Source organism: Pangasianodon hypophthalmus, chromosome 6 (assembly GCF_027358585.1).
Source record: "Pangasianodon hypophthalmus isolate fPanHyp1 chromosome 6, fPanHyp1.pri, whole genome shotgun sequence".
NCBI lineage: Eukaryota > Metazoa > Chordata > Actinopteri > Siluriformes > Pangasiidae > Pangasianodon > Pangasianodon hypophthalmus.
Window position 1 is genome coordinate 30,528,476 of NC_069715.1, and position 22,500 is coordinate 30,550,975.

General features: G+C 40.4%; 3 protein-coding genes across 17 annotated transcripts in view; 2 read left to right on the forward strand and 1 right to left on the reverse strand.

The window, feature by feature from the left end:
• Window positions 1-1,242, forward strand: part of c2cd5 (C2 calcium dependent domain containing 5) — a 44,155-nt gene extending 42,913 nt beyond the window's left edge. For all 15 annotated transcript variants that reach the window (XM_053234904.1, XM_053234899.1, XM_053234902.1 and 12 more), the window contains one exon: window positions 1-1,242. This exon is cut by the window's left edge and continues 411 nt beyond it. The gene's annotated coding sequence lies outside the window, so the exon portion shown is untranslated.
• Window positions 1,243-2,668: 1,426 nt separating this feature from the next.
• On the forward strand, window positions 2,669-18,201 carry lmf2a (lipase maturation factor 2a). The gene is made up of 14 exons (XM_034305529.2): window positions 2,669-2,926; window positions 4,748-5,001; window positions 6,222-6,250; window positions 6,977-7,167; window positions 8,634-8,812; window positions 8,912-9,050; window positions 11,032-11,166; window positions 11,264-11,369; window positions 11,918-12,014; window positions 12,314-12,496; window positions 13,597-13,765; window positions 13,871-13,982; window positions 15,129-15,243; window positions 15,892-18,201. Exons 1-14 carry the CDS (start codon window positions 2,833-2,835, stop codon window positions 16,327-16,329), a joined length of 2,241 nt encoding a protein of 746 aa, XP_034161420.2. The 5' UTR covers window positions 2,669-2,832; the 3' UTR covers window positions 16,330-18,201.
• The window catches only part of miox (myo-inositol oxygenase), a 5,972-nt gene continuing 1,334 nt past the window's right edge, over window positions 17,863-22,500 (reverse strand). Inside the window, exons 5-10 of the mRNA XM_034304953.2 lie at window positions 22,161-22,228; window positions 21,938-22,047; window positions 21,009-21,076; window positions 19,830-19,879; window positions 19,585-19,697; window positions 17,863-18,519 (exon numbers count right to left, since the gene is read on the reverse strand). Coding sequence (XP_034160844.1) covers window positions 18,411-18,519; window positions 19,585-19,697; window positions 19,830-19,879; window positions 21,009-21,076; window positions 21,938-22,047; window positions 22,161-22,228 — 518 coding nt within the window. The 3' untranslated portion in view covers window positions 17,863-18,410. The remainder of the gene's footprint in view (window positions 18,520-19,584; window positions 19,698-19,829; window positions 19,880-21,008; window positions 21,077-21,937; window positions 22,048-22,160; window positions 22,229-22,500) is intronic.

A 22,500-nucleotide genomic window follows, 5' to 3' on the forward strand; every position in this document is an offset into this window, starting at 1 on the left:
TGTCGACACTGAGCGCCATGTTTTATTCCTCACCTACTTCCTGTTTGCGTCATTATTAAAGGGGCCGTTTGTAAGGTTTAGCGCCCTCTGCTGCCGGTCAGGCTAACTGCAGATGCTGTCATAATCAGGCAAGCTGATTTCTTCCACCTGTTTAAACCACACCTGCTTTATCAGTTACCTTTTACGGAAAAATCGGAAGCTGTGTTTCACCTAGGGGCGGAGTTTATTTCAGGGCCAGAAAACTGTTAAATATGTACAAGCGCTTGAGATGAAAACAGTAAAATGAATAACATGGCAAGATTCCAAATCTCTTTTTATGAATCTTTCAAGTTATTATAATTGCACATTACGATACATTTTATAGGAAGAACTGCAGCTGAGGGCGGAGCTTATTTCAGGGCCAGAAAAATGTACAATTCATACAAAAGCCTGAAAAAAAAGAACCACATCACAGTTTTTTTGAGGTATACTTAAAATATTTACTGTTGCACATGAAGAAACACTCCCATAACACCTTTTATTTAAAAAAAAAACAAAAAAAAAAAACATTCTTCTGGGGGTGGAGCTTATTTCAGGGTCGGAAAAATGTATACATAAGACTGAAAAGAAGACAATAAGAAGAATTAGACCCTGATAATTATCTGTTTAGAGGAAACTTCAAAATGCTTAATTATTATTATTATTATTATTGCACATTTAGAAACATTTTATAAAACCATATATGGAAGAAAAGTTTCTTCTGGGGGCGGAGCTTATTTCAGGGCCGGAAAAATTTCAAACGTGAACAAAAGACTGAAATGAAGGCAGTATGATGAATTGCAACACCTTTGAAACCTTACAAACTGCTCCTTTAACGTCTCCTGTACGAATCACGTACTACTGATCTGATCATATGTTGATCTTTTTCTTTTTTTTCCTAAAAAAAATGCTGGAATTTCCTTTTTTTTTTTTTTTTTTATAATTTTATTACAGTCTATAGTTTGTTTATTTGTTTGTTTGTTTTTTTCTGCATGTGCAATCCCAGCTTCTCCTTTCAGTTCTGTGATATTTGGGTGAAAGGAAGCCAAAAGCAGACGCCCAGAGAAGACTTGAATGTACAGAATGAGAGGAAAGAAAAAAAAGAGCGCTGATTTAAGCGTGATGAAACCTCTGCTGATTTTTTTTTTTTAACTTCTACAGCGCATGTTTGTATGAGGACAAATCAAATGCTGCACGATAATTAAATTATCCATGTTTAACAACCGGGTGTGTTGATGTGTGCTGATTTTAGACGTTATTATCGTACTGATCGTTCATTAATGAGAATGAATTTAAAAAAAAAAAAGGAGTAAAACACTGTGTGTGTCGTGCTGTAACAGGAAACTCATCAGCGACAGGGTGGAGTAGCTACTGTTACCGTCTCAGAGTTGATTAGTTTCCTCTAACAGCACGTCCTCAAGTGTTTTATTCCTTTTACACCACAGCACTTTGCCAACTAGTACAACTTCTGTTTCTTAAAAAAGACCTTATTCTGTGTTTTTATCCTTTTATAGTTACATTTAATGTTGTGGAACTTTAATGAAATAATATTATTCTTATTCTCGCGTATGTTATAGAGAATTAAACAGCCGTTAATTAGCGCTACGGCGACCAAACAGATCTTAACGACCACCAATAGGAGGACGGCACACGACATGCAGGAGGTCATGAGTTCAAATCCCACGACCCTTAAACACATTTACACACATTTTACACACATTCCTGATAAAAGCACAAAGACGAACAGTGTGTATAAACATTTCACAAGAGCATGAAGGTTCCTCATGAGAACCGCGAAGAGAAAATTGCAGTAAGGTTCAAACTAAAAATTTATTTTTAACTAAAAAGTAAGTGTTTGTTTTAACAGAATGAAATGAATCCAGACCCAAAAACAGATGAAAGAAATAATTCAGAATAAAATTGGTATTAAATTCTGTTGTATTATAACTGACACACAGCAGGTCTTAATTTATTTTAATTAATATTACTATTACAACATTTATATTTATAGTTATGTTATAGTTATTATTATTTAGTTATTATAGTAACAGTTATGAGTCTGACTGTTTATTGGAATTAAAAGCTTTAATCTAAAGCTCAACTGAACTGATTCTAATAAAATCATTTAAAAAAAAGCTCCTTTTAATGTGAATATTGAATTATTTTAGATATGTTCTAGAGATAGATAGATAGATAGATAGATAGATAGATGTTCATAAAATAAATCAGTGCTACGATTACAAGATCAGGAAATGACGTCACTTTGTTTACAGAACAGAGGGTATGTTTATCTGAGCTACAGCTAATTAAATCTAGTTTATTTATTTAATTAATGATTATTATATAGTAATAACAATAATACTTTTAATAATATAATTAAATTAAAAAGATATAAAGTAATTATAATTAATAATAAAATATATAATCATTAAATGTGTTAGTAATTTAATAAACTAAACAGTTTTGACCTTTGACCTTTCTCCGTTTTTTACCGTCCGATGTCGCTGTTTGTTTAATATCTTTGCGCATGCGCAGTCTTCCCCACGGTATATCCCGCCTCCTGCGCTACGATTGGATAGAATTAGATGCAGACGAATGTTTGATTGGTTGGCTGCGCGTGACTGTGCGCTGTGGGCCAATCAGAACGTGGAGGCGGGGTTTTCTGCCTGGAAATCGCTTCGACGTGTCTCCGGAGCAGCAGCAGCAGCAGTAGAAGGGGAAGTGTGTGTGCGCGTGTCCGAGGGTGTGTGCGTTAAACCCGGGTTTCATCAGCTTCATCTCCCGCTGCAGGAAGGACTGCGGTTTCCAGGGAACATGGGGGAAACGCGCTTACCAGCACACATGTTCCTGTGGAGTCTTTCTGCCATCTACATGTTCGCCTTCGCGTCTCTTTATGTGCAGATTCCTGGTGAGGTTTTAATTCTGTTTCACTAAAAATAATTCTGCAGAAATGTCGCACTGTGGCAGCAAAGTTTACAGTAAAGTGCACAAGGTTCATGTGGAGCTACACGCAGGGTTAGGGGTCTGTTTCTATTATTATTATTATTATTATTATTAAATGTCTTTCACACACGTTTAATGTTTCTCACTCAAATCTTTCTGAACACAGTTAATAACAGACTTTCAGTCCACTACAGATGTTTATATTATATTATATTATATTATATTATTGCTGCTTTGCCATCAAAATCTGTTTTTTTTAGAATTTATAACCCTAAAGAAGTGAAAATAAAAGCCCCAGAAATATCAGTGACATCCTTTACAAGTGTGAAGTTGAACCCCTAAACTTTAAATCATGATTTCTTTATTTAAAAATAAGCACAAACTGTGTCACTATTTGTTTATTAAACTGATTTGAGGGCGGAGCTACATATGAGCTCGGTTTGTGATGTCACTAAACAAGATCTGCTGTATTTAGCCAATCAGGGTCAATATGCAAATTTCTCTCTTAGTAAAAAAAAAGTCTAGATTTAAGTGTAGATTTTTTAAGGCGACTCTGTCACTTGTTCCTCTGAGGGAACGCTTGTAGAGAGTGTGTTTCTATCACAGCAGGTTCCAAGTGGAAAACTTTCAGGAAACTAAGAACCATTAATGATCTGATGAGCCCTTAAAGAACCCTTGTGTGAAAAACACACACTTGTGTGTAGAACCCCTTCTGAAAGCGAAGAACCCTTAATGTTCCCCCCAAAAAATCCCTAAGAGTGTGTGTGTGTGTGTGTGTGTGTATTAACTGGATAAGTGTGTAAATTATTGCTCATTATTTTCTTCTTCAGCTCTAGAACAATTCAATTCAATTCAATTCAATTTTATTTGTATAGCGCTTTTAACAATGGACATTGTCACAAAGCAGCTTTACAGAAATAAATGGATTCACAAAAATATATTGTAAATATTTAAATTTATCACTGTGAATTTATCCCTAATGAGCAAGCCAGTGGCGACGGTGGCAAGGAAAAACTCCCCGAGATGATATGAGGAAGAAACCTTGAGAGGAACCAGACTCAAAAGGGAATCCATCCTCATCTGGGTGCAACGGATAGTGCAATTATAAATAAATCCCTTCTATTGTGTACTATATGGACAAATAGTGCAATTGTGCAACCAATAAATTCATCACAGTATTTGCAAGAGGTCCGGCTGGTTAAAATCTATCCACTGTCCACTGATGGAGTCCTGAGTACGAAGCTGCTCGTGGCAACTGCAGCCCCAAAGCCACTACAGCAATCGCAGTCCCAAGCCATTACAGTACAGTACAGTACAGCTCCCCATATGTGATCCCCAAGCCCCAAGAACATGTCAGGTGTTTAACATTTAGCTCTCTGTACTTGGTACCCGCTGAGAAAAAGGGTTCTTTAAGGGTTCTTTAAGGGTTCTTTAAGAGTTTATAAGATCATTAAGGGTTCTTATCTTCGTAAAAGTCATTTGATCAACACTCAGTTGATGGATTTACATTCTTCAAGGGTTCTAAGTTACGTAAGAGTGTTATAAATGGTGCTATGTGGAACCTTCTCTAACATGGAAAGTAATAGGGTTCTGTAATATTTAAGGGCTCACTGGATGAATAAGGGTTCCTGGTCTCTTAAAAGGGTTCTCCTTGGAACCTGTGATAGGGAAGCACTCTAGATCCTTTAAGAGATCTTACGAAAGCCCTTAAGAGTTGTAAATTTTCCATGGTTATGATTGTGATCTCCATCGTGACGGATGGTTGTTCTCCGGTTGTTCTCCGCAGGTCTCTACGGTAACGAGGGCATCCTCCCGGCGAGGTGGAGGCTGCGGGTGGTGGGGAAGAGCGTGTGGGAGCAGCTGAGGGACACGCCCACTCTGCTGTGGTTCGGCCCGAAGCTCGGCCTCGACACGCAGCACTGCATGGAGCTGCTGAGTCTGAGCGGAACCGTTCTCAGCCTGGCGGCCATGACGGTCCCCGCCCTCAGAGACTGCAGGCTTTATCTCATCCTCTGGGTTCTTTACCTGTCTCTGTACCAGGTAACACCTCCACCTCACTCCTCCACCTCCACCTCACTCCTCCACCTTCACCTCCACCTCACTCCTACACCTCTACCTCACTCCTCCACCTCACTCCTCCACCTTCACCTCACTCCTCCACCTTCACCTCACTCCTCCACCTTCACCTCACTCCTCCACCTTCACCTCACTCCTTCACTTCACTCCTTCATTTCCACCTCGCTCCTCCACCTCGCTCCTCCACCTCACTCCTCCACCTCACTCCTCCACCTCACTCCTCCACCTCACTCCTCCACCTTCACCTCACTCCTTCACCTCACTCCTTCACCTCACTCCTTCACTTCACTCCTTCATTTCCACCTCACTCCTCCACCTCACTCCTCCACCTTCACCTCCACCTCACTCCTTCACCTCCACCTCACTCCTCCACCTTCACCTCACTCCTTCACCTCACTCCTTCACCTCACTCCTCCACCTCACTCCTCCACCTTCACCTCACTCCTTCACCTCACTCCTTCACCTCACTCCTCCACCTCCACCTCACTCCTCCACCTTCACCTCACTCCTTCACCTCACTCCTTCACCTCCACCTCACTCCTCCACCTGATCTGATCACCTCTGTACTGCAGTGAAAACATTTTACACCTTCCTGATATTGAATTCTGGATTCTGATTGGTCAGAAGGTGTTGATTAATTTTCTGTTCATAATAATGCGCTCGTCCTAATACATTATCGTTTCTATAGCAACAGCACATTCACACGGACTTGTACACCAAACTGATTAAAAAAATCCTAAATATGGTGAAGATTTCTGTAAGGAGAAATGTGTCTGTTTAACATGTTTGGAAGGAGTCTCCAGTGTCAGCGCTTTGTACCAGTCAGAGGTAAAGCTGTAACTCAGGGGACAGAGGACAGGGTGCTTCCTTGTTTTTTTTTTTTTTTTTCATTTAATGAAACAGCAACATTAAAAATGTATTTAATGAAGAAAAAAAACACAAAAGTCTTTAAACCAGTTTTTAATGCAGTTTTGTTAATAAGGAGAAAAGTTTCTTATAATCTCATGATGTGAAATTAAAATATTAATTGGGATTTTAATATTAATTCCACGGGACATGGAATAACACGAAATTCTAGCTAGAAGTGTCACTGCATCATAAATTATAAGAGCCAATCAAATTCCAGTATGCAAATGTGGCAACTTCCAAACTGTTTAACGCGTTAAAGACTCTGATTTCTGCAGGTCGGCCAAGTCTTCTTATACTTCCAGTGGTGAGTACAGATCTACCTCCTACGCTAATTATCCTGTGTGTGTGTGTGTGTGTGTGTGTGTGTGTGTGTGTGTGTGTGTGTGTGTGTGTGTTGGTTATTTTATGCTGCTACTGAAGGAAACCAGACATTTATTATGGTCTCATCACATTCAAACGCGTCAGTGTGACAAACATTAACATACACACACTGTACCGTCAAATATTACTAGCATCATCATACACTATTATTATTACATACATTATTCATAAACCTACTCTGGCCTCTCTCTCGCTCTCTCGCTCTCTCACTCTCTCACTCTCTCTCACTCTCTCACTCTATCTCTCTCTCACTCTATCTCTCTCTCACTCTATCTCTCTCTCTCTCACTCTCTCACTCTATCTCTCTCTCTCTCTATCTCTCTCGCTCTCTCTCTCTCTCTCTCACTCTCTCTCACTCTCTCACTCTATCTCTCTCTCTCTCTATCTCTCTCGCTCTCTCTCTCCTCTCTCTCTCTCTCTCTCTCTCTCTATCTCTCTCACTCTCTCTCGCTCTCTCACTCTCTCACTATCTCTCTCACTCTCTCACTCTCTCACTCTATCTCTCTCACTCTCTCTCGCTCTCGCTCTCTCACTCTCCCTCTTGCTCTCTCTGTCTCTCTCTCTCTCTCTCGCTCTCTCTCGCTCTCTCTCGCTCTCTCACTCTCCCTCTTGCTCTCTCTGTCTCTCTCTCTCTCTCTCTCTCTCTCAGGGATAATCTGTTGTTAGAGGTGGGCTTCCTGGCCGTCCTCATCGCCCCTATGAGAATGCCGTGGAGTTGCAGGTCGAGTTTCCATGACAGTGTGACCTTCTGGCTGCTCCGCTGGCTGCTCTTCCGCCTGATGTTTGCTTCCGGAGTCGTCAAACTGACCAGCCGCTGTCCCACCTGGTGGGGACTCACAGGTCCGACATTAAAGTCTTTCCTCACATTGACTGCATAAGGTCACAAGAGGTTTTTTAATTTACTGTTACTTATAATGTAGTTCCGTACACAGTTCTGTGCAAAAGTTTTAGGCACATGTAAAGAAATGCTGTAAAGACGCTTTCAAAAATAATGAAATTAAATGTTTCTACATTAAAAAAATCCTATAAAGAGCAGTAAACAGTAATAAATGAAATAAAGTCAGTATTTAATGTGACAATCCTTCACTTTAAATAAATAAAGCAGTATCTGAGGTGCAGTGTGTGCAGTTTTCTAAGGAAATGAGCTGGAAGTGTTACTGAGCATCTTGCAGAAGCAGCCACAGTTCTTCTGGAGACTTTGACTGTCGACTCGCTTCTTATTTCTGCAGCGAAACCCAGCAGCCTTCATTATGTTTTTATCTGAAAAGTGTCTCTTATGGAATCTGCTGCTTTCTTTACTGACATACAAACATTTTTCTGTAACATTTCATTCTGTGCTGGAAAACTAATGTTTGGAATCTAAAATGTTTTTGTACTGAATCAATAATGTAGAAGTCAGAAAATAAACTTTGTACTAAAAATATAGGGTGCCAAGACTTTTGCACAGTACTGTATATGTGATATAACAATTTACTATTTAACATTTACTAATTAAAACTGTCAGGTTATTATTATTATTATTATTATTATTATTATTAAAATGTCAGTTCAGTTTGGAGTTCCTCTTCAGTCATTTTTTAAAATAAAATGATATTTTTTTACAGTATATTCGTGGTTTCTAGCTTTGCTGTATTTTTCAGCGTGAATCTAAACAGCACATATTTTAGTCTGTAGCTTTACAGCAGCAGCGCCGCTCTGGCGTCGGTTAAAACACACACCTAGCTGTCAGGAAGTGTAGAAGTGAGAATCTCAGTAGTTTAATTAATTTAATGTGATCAGTGATAATTAGAGATGAACGCTCCACACCTGACACATGCAGGCTGTGATGCTTTAGGTGGAAATTGAGCTTTACATTAATGAAGATATTACGTAAATTTCAATAACGTGAACCTGAAAACAGATGAACGTAACCGTATTAGCAGTAACTTGTGTGACTCCGCTGCTTGTTTATTTAAACGTGTAAAATCCCTCGACTGTAAAACAGAAATGTAAACGTGCAGCCGTTCCACAGGAACAGTGTCGGTGTTCAGATGAGACGGACGTGAGAGAAAATCTTCCCAAAGCTGTTCTTATGGACTTTTATCTTTTATCTGTAACTTTCACACACTGCAGCAATACAGTAAAAAGTAGCTCCGGCTCCTTTACACTTTCCTGAAGGTTCTGTGGAATCCATACGCCATCAGAGACACACAACTACCACAAACTCCTCCCTCTGAAAAAGTAGTTCCCCCTCTGAAAGCAGCGATTCGACACCTTTACAGCTTTATTAAATTCTGTGTGTGTGTGTGTGTGTGTGTGTGTGTCAGCGCTGACGTATCACTACGAGACGCAGTGTATCCCGACGCCCCTGGCCTGGTTCGCCCACCAGTTGCCCGTGTGGTTTCAGAAGCTCAGCGTACTTGCCACCTTCGTCATCGAGATCGCCGTGCCGTTCCTCTTCTTCAGCCCCATCCGCCGACACCGACTCTCTGCTTTCTACATGCAGGTGGGCGGAGCTTGTGTGTGGTGTTTTCAGTGTGTGATTGGATGAACAGTTGCCTCTGTAACGTGTGTGTGTGTGTGTGTGTGTGTGTGTGTTGGACAGGTCTTGCTGCAGGTGCTGATCATCCTGTCAGGGAATTATAACTTCTTTAACCTGCTGACCATCGTGCTGTGTTTCTCTCTGCTGGACGACGAACACGTCAACTTCTGGCTCTGCAGACGCACGCAGCAGAAAGAGAAGAGTACGAACTGCATCCGCTCTTTCATTCTTCTCATTCTAGGCAGGAAAGTTGTCCAAGGCTACGTCCATTAAACAGAAGTTAAATTTGATACCGTGTTCACGAAATACGTAATGCATTAAAATCGTGTAACACACACCTAGCCGTGGATTATCCCGATTATACCGCGCTCGCTTAGCAGCATTGAGGAGTTAAAGCTGTCACTGATGTTTGCAGAGAAAAACTGACTGAAAGGATAAAAATAAGGGTGAATTTTCTTTAGTTATTTTATATACGGGTCGTCAGATCTAGAATTCTGTCGCTCTAAATCATACACAGAGATAAAGTAGTGCAATAAGATTACATTTATTTGAATGAATTATAATAAATAGTTATTAGAGAGAGACAGAGAGTGTGTGTGTGTGTGTGTGTGTGTGTGTGTGAGTGAGTTACCTGCGTCTGTGCTGCGTCTCTACTAATAACGAAGCTGTGAGTTTAACTGTAACTGTATGTTGCTATGGTTACGATTGTTTATAAGCAGCGCATTAGTTTAGAACGGTGATTAAATCGACTGGAACTACCTGTGCATTCAACACACACCTTCCAGCCAATCAGAATCGAGTGTTCAGACAGACCGTGGTATAATATATTTTATTTATGTGTTTCTTATGTACATGGCGTCGTCTCCTCACACTGATAATGTTTACACCTAATGTCATGACATCACGCATTTGTTAATAAAGTTAATAAAGGGTGTAAGTAATTGAGGTCCATAATTACAATTAATTCGACTGATTATTTAATAAAATCTGCAGCGTGAGACACTTCTTATAAACCTGTTCAGAATCCTGCTGTGATGAGCGTGGAAGGTTAAAAAAGTAGTTCCTGTTGTCGCTTATGTTACAGCAGCTATAAACAGTCGTTCCCTCACCAGCCTCTCTTTATTCTCTCCCTTCGAGTTAATAAGAGGAAAAAAAACGCAGCTTGTTCCACATGTTACTGAGAAACTGCAAAGAAGAAGCGTAAACTCCTCTGTCCTGAAGACGTCGGAAAACTTAAAGTTACAGCTTTACCTCTGACACTGGAGACTCCTTCCATAAACGTTAAATATATGTCTCCTCACTGATCAACGATTGCACACATGTGAATGAGCTGTTACTATAGAAACGATGCCTTATTAGTTGGAGCTCTTTAATATAAACCTGATTTAATATAGAGCTGCTGTTACAGAAACTTATAGAATTAAGCAGTTAGGTTTGTAACGTGAACGTAGCTCGTGTGAGAGTTTAAAAGCTTTACGTGTAAGATTTAAAGTGACTGTGGAAAATATCTGCCTGCCTTCCGTGTGAGAACGATCTGAATTAATGAAATTAAATGTTCTCAGCTCTAGAAGGACAAAGGACAGGATTACCTGCTTGAGTGGGAAAAAATCAGAGTAGCTCCTGTAAATGTCGACATTATTCCGGAGACTGGTGTAAAACTAACGCTGTCTGAATAGGGCTCTGGAACGTTTAAGAAGGACCTCGTGAATTTTACAGAAGTACGGATGAGATCTGAATGATCTCACGTGTGAATTAAATAAAATTTGTAGAAATGAGTTAGTTCCTGTTGTCACTTACGTTACAGCAGCTATAAACATATTCTCTCTCTTCAAGTTAATAAGACAAAAAAACAACAACCGCAGCTTGTTCCGCATGTTATCGAGAAACTGCAAAGAAGAAGCGTAAACTCCTCTGTCCTGAAGACGTCAGAAAACTTAAAGTTACAGCTTTTCCTCTGACACTGGAGACTCCTTCCGTCAATGTTAAATATAAAGTTTGTTTTGATGTATGTGCAATTTCAAAAAACAAAAAAGACAGAGAAAGAAAAAGCTCAAAGCTTAGTTTAGTCAGTGAGCTTGAGGAGATAAAATTTGTAAAGCTTGTTTTGATGCATGTAATATTTATTATAAAAAAAAGAAAGAAAGAAAGAAAGAAAGAGAAAAATTTCCTGCTCTTCGTCTCAGATTCCCTGCAGGCCGTGATGGCGTGGGTGTGTGTTGCGGTCGAGGTGGGTGTTTACGCGCTGCTCAGCTACTGGACCGTCCTCTACTTCGACCTGAAAGTGGACTGGGACAAGAAAAGCGTCTCCTCTAAAACAGGTGCTGTAAAGGTTCTGCTGTTTATCGTACACAGTCCGTCATAAACACCTTAAATCATAAAAATATGCTTTTGTTTTTTTTGTTTTTATTTCTTTAGCCTTCACACATTATGAGTTTAACAGCTTTCTGAAGGCCGTGACGGTGCCCAGTGTTTGGATCGGAGTTCTGTCTCTCACCTGGGAGATCATCACTGCCATGTTCAGGTGAGACCTTGGGAACGGTTACCGTGACGACAGTAAAAGCTGATGAAGGAGGTTTAAAATTTCATCAGCAGTAATGATGAAAATATGATGAAATAAAAACAACATTGTAAGAACGATATTAATGAACTAGAATGTAAAATTACGATTGAGCCAAATGATCCTTTTTTTAATAAGCTCTTAATTTTTTTTATTTATTTTTCCCGGTATTTGTGTGTGTGTGTGTATATGGCGTACTGTCCATTCGGAGCAGAAACACACTGGACTGGAAGCTTTGTTAAGGAACCGCTGGGACCAGTTGCAGTTTTTTGTGTGATTTTTATTGTTTTAAAGCCTTAATTATATTCTGTGGAAGGAAGCAGTTATCAGTTATATCCTGCAGGTGGCGCTTTAATCCAGCAGTGTGTGTAAAGTGTAAGAGGAACAGGGTCTTTAACAGATCCATGCTGAGACTTTAAACATTACACATAGTATAAACACTAATACTGAAGTTATGTGTATGAAGAATGTTCTGTGCGTGTGTGTGTGTGTGTGTGTGTGTGTGTGTTCAGGAGTGCGTGTGTGAGGGGTGTGTTTCGGCGTCTCTGGAGCACGATGCAGTGGGGCGTCTTCTCTGCAGCAGCAGCCTCCATGTTCGCCATCAGCCTGGTCAGTAACTTTATTCAGGTTTACACCTTCGTCTGTAATTCACTGTTTTATACTCACTGTGTGTGTGTGTGCGTGCGCGCGCGTGTGTTTGTGTGTGTATGTGTGTGTGTGCACGTGTGTGCGCGTGTGTGCGCGCGTGCGTGTGTGTGTGTGTCCGCGTGTGTGTGTGTCCGCGTGTGTGTGTGTCCGCGTGTGTGTGTGTCCGCGTGTGTGTGTGTCCGCGTGTGTGTGTGTCCGCGTGTGTGTGTGTCCGCGCGTGTGTGTGTGTGTGTGTTTGTGTGCATGTGTGTTTTATACAGGTTCCTTACACCTACATCGAGTACGAGGCGCACTCTAACCTGTGGCCCGGTGTGCGCAGGGCGTTTGAGTTGACTGATCGCTATCAGTTGGTGAACTCGTACGGTCTGTTCCGGAGGATGACGGGGGTCGGAGGTCGTCCCGAGGTCATCATGGAGGGCAGCGTGGACGGCAGCACATGGACGGTGAGTACTGAGGCTCAAACTCACGATAGGAGGAGTGTATATACTATACTATACTCCGCTATGAGGAATAGTGTGTGTACTATACTCCACTCCGCTATGAGGAACAGTGTGTGTATATACTATACTCCACTCCGCTATGAGGAACAGTGTGTGTACTATACTCCACTCCGCTATGAGGAACAGTGTGTGTACTATACTCCACTCTGCTATGAGGAATAGTGTGTGTACTATACTATACTCCGCTATGAGGAACAGCGTGTGTACTATACTCCACTCTGCTATGAGGAATAGTGTGTGTACTATACTCCACTCTGCTATGAGGAATAGTGTGTGTACTATACTCCACTCCGCTATGAGGAACAGCGTGTGTACTATACTCCACTCTGCTATGAGGAATAGTGTGTGTACTATACTCCACTCCGCTATGAGGAACAGCGTGTGTACTATACTCCACTCCGCTATGAGGAACAGCGTGTGTACTGTACTCCACTCCGCTATGAGGAATACCGTGTGTGTACTATACTCCACTCCGCTATGAGGAATACCGTGTGTACTATACTCCACTCCGCTATGAGGAATAGTGTGTGTACTATACTCCACTCCGCTATGAGGAATAGTGTGTGTACTATACTCCACTCCGCTATGAGGAATAGTGTGTGTGTACTATACTCCACTCCGCTATGAGGAACAGTGTGTGTACTATACTCCACTCCGCTATGAGGAATAGTGTGTGTGTACTATACTCCACTCCGCTATGAGGAATAGTGTGTGTACTATACTCCACTCCGCTATGAGGAATAGCGTGTGTACTATACTCCACTCCGCTATGAGGAACAGTGTGTGTACTATACTCCACTCCACTCCGCTATGAGGAACAGTGTGTGTACTATACTCCACTCCGCTATGAGGAATAGTGTGTGTACTATACTCCACTCCGCTATGAGGAATAGTGTGTGTACTATACTCCACTCCGCTATGAGGAATAGCGTGTGTACTATACTCCACTCCGCTATGAAGAATAGCGTGTATACTTTAGTTGTTTCCTGTTGGGATTCTCTGACTTCCTGTCACTTGTTTCTAACCCGCTCTGTGTCCTGTAGGAGATTGAGTTCATGTATAAACCAGGGAACCTGAGCAGAGCGCCCCCGGTGGTCACTCCTCATCAGCCCCGACTCGACTGGCAGATGTGGTTCGCGGCTCTCGGACCTCACACACAGAGCCCGTGGTTCAGCAGCCTCGTACGCCGACTCCTGCAGGGGAAGAGGGACGGTGAGGGGACGCAGGGGGGCTGCAGGGGTTACAGGGTGTAGTTTATTTAATCCTGTATTTACCTCTGTGTGTGTGTGTGTGTGTGTGTGTGTGTGTGTGATGCAGTGATAAAGCTGATTCAGACGGACGAGACTCAGTACCCGTTCATTAAACAGCCTCCGGTCTACATCCGCGCTCATCGCTACAAGTACTGGTTTACCGAGCCTAAAGAGGATGGGTGAGAATTACACAACACACTACTGTACGTTCATCACATTTCAGTTCCTCCTGAACGCTACGGCGTGACGTTTATTAAAATCCTCCTGAACGCTACGGCGTGACGTTTATCGCGATTAAAATCCTCCTGAACGCTACGGCGTGACGTTTATCGCGATTAAAATCCTCCTGAACGCTACGGCGTGACGTTTATCGCGATTAAAATCCTCCTGAACGCTACGGCGTGACGTTTATTAAAATCCTCCTGAACGCTACGGCGTGACGTTTATCGCGATTAAAATCCTCCTGAACGCTACGGCGTGACGTTTATCGCGATTAAAATCCTCCTGAACGCTACGGCGTGACGTTTATCGCGATTAAAATCCTCCTGAACGCTACGGCGTGACGTTTATTAAAATCCTCCTGAACGCTACAGCGTGACGTTTATTAAAATCCTCCTGAACGCTACGGCGTGACGTTTATTAAAATCCTCCTGAACGCTACGGCGTGACGTTTATCGCGATTAAAATCCTCCTGAACGCTACGTTGTGACGTTTATCGCGATTAAAATCCTCCTGAACGCTACGGCGTGACGTTTATTAAAATCTTCCTGAACGCTACGGCGTGACGTTTATTACGATTAAAATCCTCCTGAACGCTACGGCGTGACGTTTATCACGATTAAAATCTTCCTGAACGCTACGGTGTGACGTTGCTGTTTATGTGTCAGATTTGTTACACAGGACTTTGTGTATAAAACTGATTTGGGGGCGTGGCTTCAGATGAGCTATTTATGTGATGTCATTAAAGAAGCTCTACAGCTTTAGACCAATCACATTGGATATGCAAATTAGCAGAAAATTATAGTATATACAGTCTCTGAAAATTTCAAACCAGAAAACTTAGATAGCAGCTTAGATAGATGATGGACTGGACGTCATAATATCTGAAATATATTTTGATATATTTTGCTGCTGTTAAATAAATCGGTGAGAAAATGATCCATCTGAAGTTTCTGAGCGAATGTACAGCAGAAGGACCTGGGGGGCGTGTCTTAATTTGCATATTTATGTATATATGTTTGCGAAAGGTGTTAAAGATGTTCCAGACCAGTTTTAGTCATTTCTTGGGTTTAAATGTGTGTGTGTGTGTGTGTGTGTGTGTGTAGCTCATTACCTCAGAGGTGGTGGAGGAGGATCTACGTAGAGGAGTTTTATCCTCCTGTGCGTCTCGGTGATGCGGTGTTGGAGGACACGCTGACTCAACACGGCCTCAATATAAAGGTACGCAGTGTGAGACTCGTACAAGCGGATTAGCAGATTAACGATAACATTTTTATTTTATTTTAGTGTGTTAAAAGCCTTTTCTTGCATCATGCTAAGTTTTATACCACAGCGCTGTTGAATTCTCGAACCTGGAGCTCATAAAAAACCCGTTGATATGGTGAAGTTTTCTGTAAGGAGATGATATTTAACATTTATGGAAGGAGTCTCCAGTGTCAGTGACGTCTTCAGGACAGAGGAGTTTACGCTTCTTCTTCTTTGCGGTTTCTCAGTAACATGCGTAACAAGCTGCGTTTATTTTTTGTCTTATTAGCTTCAGATGCTGCTAAAACAAGTGAAATCAGGAAGGAACTTGTTTCATGAAACATTAAATGTAACTAGAAATGGATAAAAAGCATTGTTGTAAGTAAATAAATAAAAAAAATTGTTGGGAAGTTGCTGTGGTGTAAGAGGAATAAAACACTCGGGGACGTGAAGTTAGAGGAAAATGGTGTCTGGTCGTATCACGCCACACCATCGTGGATTATTTTCCAGTAACTGCATTCCCCATCATGGTTTATTCCTTACGTAGTGAAGCGTGTGTGTGTGTGTGTGTGTGTGTGTGTGTGTGTGTGTGTGTGTGTGTGTGTGTGTGTGTGTGTGTTTCAGGATAAATCTCCCACACGGCGTGCTTCGGGTTCGTGGCTCTTGCGGATGTTGCAGTCTGTAGGTGAACACGTGAGGGACGTTCCTGCTCACGTCCTGCTGTGGACCCTCTTCAGTTCAGCAGCTACCGTGTGTCTGCTCAACTGTCTGCGCTCACACACTCGTCCTCCGACACACACACACTCCCGAGAGCAGCAGCAGCAGGAGGAAGAGGAGGAGAACGTAAAGAAGGAAGAGGAAGCGAGAAAGGAAGCAGAAGAGGAAGAAGAAGTGAGACAGGAAGCAGAAGAGGCAGTGAATGAGCAGGAGGAGGAAGAGGAGGAGGAAGAGGATGAGCATGAGCAACAGGAGGGATATGAGGAAGAGGAGTTTATAAAGAGAAGTGATGAGAGCGATGGAGAGGAAAATACAGAGTCAGAGCCTGTTAGGAAGAGGAAATAAAACACTACTTCTGAATGCGCTACATCACGTCACGTCACATCGCATCACATCGCATCGCATCTCTCTCGTGCTGCGTTTTCTTTATTTTCTAAAAGAATCGTAAATTAAATTGATTTCTTTTATTAAACTCCTCACCTGCTTTCCTCATGCGTTCTGGGCGATACGCAGAAATATCACAATGCTTAGACATTTTCATTAAAATCACTTTTTTTATTTTAAAAGTAAAATTAGAAGTGCAACACAGTCGACTGAAGTGTTAGAACACTATAAACGCACTCGCGATATTCTCAGAAAAGTGTATCGTGGTGTAATTTATCGCAATATCAGTGTCGTCTTGTCATTTAAGCTGTTCCACCTGATCTTCAGTGCTTGTTTTATGTCTCATATTTAATCACACACACACACACTTTCAATCCTGTGACGAGAGAGAGAGAGAGAGAGAGAGAGCTCATATTGAGTAGTTACTTATAAAAGATTGATTAATAAATGAATTAGAGAAGTTAATTATAAAAGCTTAATTGGCCGTTTAGCTCCAGCGTTCTGATTGGGTCGTGAGATTTATCAGCTGCATGACAATCCAATTTTTTTTTTATCTCATCATTACTTCCTCCGCCTCACTAACACACTCGTTCATTTATTTTATTCTATCACTTTACAACCTGCTGATTGTGCCTTTTCTTTATTTTTTTTCCTCTTTCTCTTCTTTTCTTTTCTTTTTTCCCTCTGAGTTCGTTCGGATGAATTTGTCAAAGACTAACACGAAGTAAAACACTTTTTTGTACATTTATAATAAAACAGTTTACAGTTTAAAAGAGTTCTGGACTCTGATTGGTCAGAAGGTGTTGATTAGTTTTCTATAACAGCAGCTCTGACAGTAGTGCAGCTGCAAATCACACGTTTATTTATAATTAATGCTCTCGTTCTAATACGTTATCGTTTCTATAGCAACAGCTCGTTCACAGCGGCGTGTTCAGCAGATGCTTTTAACGGATTTTAAAACGTAAAACGACAAGCTGCAGTTTTGTTTTTTTCTCTTATTAACTTGAGGAGAGAGAATAAAGAGGCTGGTGAGGGAACGAGTGTTTATAGCTGCTATAACGTAAGCGACAACAGGAACTAACGCTTCACATACATTAAATGTAACTATAAACAGATAAATTATGATGTGTCGTTCTTCTATAAATAAAAGTATTGTAATTGTTGGTAAATTGCTGTGGTGTAAGAGGAATAAAACACACAGGGATGTGCTGTTAGAGGAAAATAATCAACTTCAGGGAGGCAACAGTAACTCCTGTTATACCACACACACACACACACACACACACACACACACACACACAGTGTTTATTACTTTCTTATAAAACTTCTCTTTTTGAAACAAAGTGGTAAATAGGTTTAAAGTTTAAATCCGATCTGCTGAGTCTGATTGTTATTTTATTTGTGTTCGCTGTCTGATGTGTACGGTTTTAATTTCAGGGAAAGATGAAAAGAAAAGTGGAGAAAAAGTGAAATAAAGCAGTAGAAGTCATGTGATGCTTTTATTTATAATATATTCTTTAATTTATTATATAGAATTTATAAACAGGATTATAGAGATCTTATCCAGTCATAAATGTAGCCAAACAGAATCTTACAGTATGAAGAGTAAATTAATTGTTAATATTCGCTAGTTTATTTCATTCCGAGCTTTTTATGCAAATCTGTCTTTAAAGCTGCAGTATGTAAAATTTTTAATTATCTCTAAATGCATGATAATCATATCAATATGATTAACAATGTCTTTAAAAACTGTGATATGTGATTTTACCATACAGTGGGTCTCTGATTTTATTTTTGTTTCAGGCTTGAATTTACATTTTTCTGGCCCTGAAATTAGCCCCGCCCCCAACCCAAGCAGAACTGCTCAACCCCACCCACGTCCTTAAAAAAAGGAATCTCACAAAGAGTATGTAGTTGCAATGTGTCACGTTCTAATTGTTTTCATTGTAAGTGCAGTTCCTCTCTCAGCCAGCAGAGGGCTCTGAAAGTTACACACTGCTGCTTTAAGCAGATCCTGTGTACGATCAGCGGCGAGGTCGTGATCACCAGTGCAGGACTCCTGGGCAGTACTTATCGATGAGCGATTGGTAATATGGCTTCAGCTGCTCCACGTCAGGCAGATCCGTGCTCTTAGTGTACAAATCAAACTTACTGGAACACACACACACACACACACACACACACACACACACACACACACACACACACACACACACAGCGACGCCACGTCTTTACTGATCCGGTTTATCACTCTAACCCATGTTTCTCTCAAGTACTCTCTTAAACCTCAAATTAGAGCATATTAGAGCTCTAGAACAGCAATAGCGTGCACCTGCTGCTCAAAAGTAAGTGCCCCCCTCATAGACTCATATTCATTTTTGCTGAATTTTAAAGCTTTTTTCCCTTAAAGTTATGTAACAGAAACAAACATAGTTTTTATCTAAAGAAGACAGCATCTGTCCTAATTTGTCCTATTATAATACATTTTTAGTTTGAGAATTTTAAACGTAAAATGAATATAATAATAAATGCAATGTGACCTGTATACTCTTAGAAAAAGAAAAGGTTCTTTAAGGGTTAATTTTAGGTTCTTAGCTTCCAGCTGGAATCTTTCCTGATAAAGAAACACGCTGTTCTGTATAAGGTTTTACGTCGAACCTTTAAGACAGAGGTTTCATTGTCGTTTCTATAGCAACTGTTCATTCACAGGGGCGTGTACATCAGACACAACATAAACAGGTTAAAAACGTGTAATCGCTGATATGGTGAAGTTTTCTGTAAGAAGAAATGTGTTTATTTAACATTTATGGAAGGAGTCTCCAGTGTCAGGGGTAAAGCTGTAACTTTAAGTTTTCCGGCATCTTCAGGACAGAGGAGTTTACGCTTCTTTGCGGTTTCTCGCTAACATGACAAGACTTGACGTGAGAATAATGAGTTTCACCGACGTTCCACAGCATTAAACGTGACTATATTAAGATAGAAAGATAGCACGATGTATAATATTTCAATGAGTAAAGATTGCAGACAAGTTGCTGTGGTGTAAGAGGAATAAAACACTCAGGGACGTGCTGTTAGAGGAAAATAATCAACTTCGGGGTGGTCACAGTAACTCCGTTTCGTAACTCGGCACCGCACACGGCGTTTGTTCCGTACTGAAGATTTACAGTGAAATCATGACAGAAAAGAATTTAGTGAAAGTGAATGACGAGATCGTACTTGAACTCTTTGACCCAGGGCAGCATCCGGAGATCTTTGTCGTTACACAGGTGTGTGTAGTTTCCGTGTGTGTGCCAGGGGTAGAACGAGTGGAAGCGGATTATGTACAGACCCTGAGAGAGAGAGAGAGAGAGAGAGAGAGAGAGAGAACGTCGGAGAGATACTACATGAAGTCAACTATTCAGACAAAGTGAAGAGATTATTATTACGGTTTAATGTGTCGAGAGGAAACGCTGGATTCTGACCTCCTCAGGAATCAGACACTTGTTAAACTTCATCACTTGGTACAGATATTCTGTAATACAATGACATTTTATTAGTTTATCAGCTTATGATTATCTTCCTTATACATTTTAATGTCAATAATAATAATAATAATAATAATAATAATAATAATGATTAGTAGTAGTCGTAAGAGATGACACTGTAGCACTTTATTCTTTTCAGACACTGATGCACTTCCCATATTGTTTTCTTTAAAAACTACTGAGCTTTAAAATGTTTATTTTAACATCACAGTTAAACTCTTTCACACAAAAATCACTTACACTGTAAACACATTAAAGTATAAATATAATAAAATCAATCCTAACGTAAGAAAAAACAGTCAAGTCTCATTAAATGTAAATGTTTACGATTCCAAAATCAATTTCTTTTCCAAATCTAGTTCTAATCTTTGCTGTTACAGGATCCGATCTCTGCTCTGTTTTCAACAATATCCGATCCAACATTGTAAAATAATTTTAAAATAATTGTTATTATGTAATTATAATATAATAATAACTCTGCAATGTGATGCTTAAATGTTAAACTCCTCTTGGATGCTATATTATTAATATATATATTAATACAGTATATACTGTATATATTTGGATTAAATGTGTTAAATTCAAAATTATTCCTTTTAAATCAAAGGGATTTAAATAAAACTGATTTGGGGGCGGGGCTACGTATGAGCTGATTTTGTGATGTCACTAAGTAAACTTTGAAGCCAATCATGTCTGATATGCAAATTAAAAATTTAGCAGGCGACGATGGAGTTCTGTGCAGCTTTTAGCTTCCAAACCTGCATGCTAAGATTGCTAAGCTAACTATCTAATCTAATATTAGTGATGAAGACATTTTGGTTGTCATGGCAATATTTTTATCAATTTTGGCTGGTGTGAAATAAATCAGTGAGAGAATGAGGATGTAAATAAAAGACTCTGAGACTGAAATTAGACTGATGTGACTAATCAGTACAGGCGTGTTTTTGTTTTTCATTTGCATATTCATGCATATTCATAGATCCTGGCGTTTTTAATTAGGAGAAATGGTGCAGAGATGTTCTTAGATCGTTTTTAGTCACTTTAGAAACGTATTAAACAATAGATTCATTTACACAGATTATTTTAAAAGATGAGAATGAACTTTAATGAACTCACCGTCGTGTCCCCAAGACATCAGAACCTTGTCCAGCCCGCAGTGAGGTTCATAAATCCCACATTCTGTGCTGCAGAAAAGAAAGTTTCAACACCATGTGATCGGTTTAATTCACTCTTTTAGACTTAGATTTAAAGCTTTAAAGCTAAACGTGAACAGACTTTACAGCTCGCGCTGTTTCTGTAGATGTTTGTAATAATCCATGCACATAAATTAAAAAAAAAATGCATGAAAGGTTTATGGAGCAGAACTGATTCTTTATGCGTGTTGGTGTGTGAGTTTAATTATTGTAATTATTCAGGAGTTGTGCGGTTACAGAAAACTAATCATCATCCTGACCCTCTTATGCCACAACAGCTACACTTTTTTATTAATTAAAGAATGATATGCCCTACTTCTTATCCATTTATAGTTACATTTAATGTTGTTGAATGCCCTGTTGTCGCTTACGTTATAGCAGCTACAAACAATCATTTTTTCTCTCTCTGGATGTTAACAAGACGAAAAACAAATCGCAGCTTGTCGTGTTACCGAGAAACTGCAAAGAAGCGCAAACTCCTCTGTCTTGAAGATGTCGGAAAACTCTGAAGACATGATGGTTGTCATGGCGACATTGAAAAACTCTACCTCTGACTGTTACAAAGCGCTGACACTGGAGACTCCTTCCATACATGTTACATAAACACATTTCTCCTTACAGTGAACTTCACCACATCAATGATTTTTTAATCTGTTTATTATCAGTGGAGCGTCGCTGTACACGTCTCTGTGAATGAGCTGTTGCTATAGAAACCATAACGTATTGGAGCGAGCGCATTAATATAAACCTGCACTACTGTCAGAGCTGCTGTTATAGAAAACTAATCAACACCTTCTGGCCAATCAGAATGCAGAATTCAGCAGCAGTGTGATGTAAAGGTAATTAACTCACTTCAGTTTGTCGTCTTTGTTGTCTGGATTCTCCACAAACGTAGAGTCTCTGAAAACGATGGAGTTCTGAAAGCGGCAGCCTACAGGATACGTGTCTCCCACCACGGCCCACTAACACCCACACACACACACACACACACACACACACACACACGCGCAGAGCATCATTTGTGAGATGTCCTACTTGTATAATTGTTTTTTAATGTGGGTGGATTGTTAGTTACCTGAGGTTCTCCCCACAAGGCCATGATTTTACCGATGTCATGAATGAGACCAACCAACTGGAGCCAGTCTGGAAAAGGACAGAGTGTTCTCTTCAAAACCCGAAAACACCTGAACGCTAGTGCAAGGGGCGGAGCTTTCTAAATTAACAGTCAGATGATTGACAGGTGACTGGGAAACGCCTTCATGTCCTCATCATGTGTTGTTTCTCTCATTTACAGTCAGGAGAGTCAGGGACAGCACAGACACCAGAGTTTCTCATCTGAACAAAAATGTTTCTACACTTAAAAATCGCTTACTGCCACTTTAATCCTTTTGTTGTGTTTTTGTAAAAATCAGAAC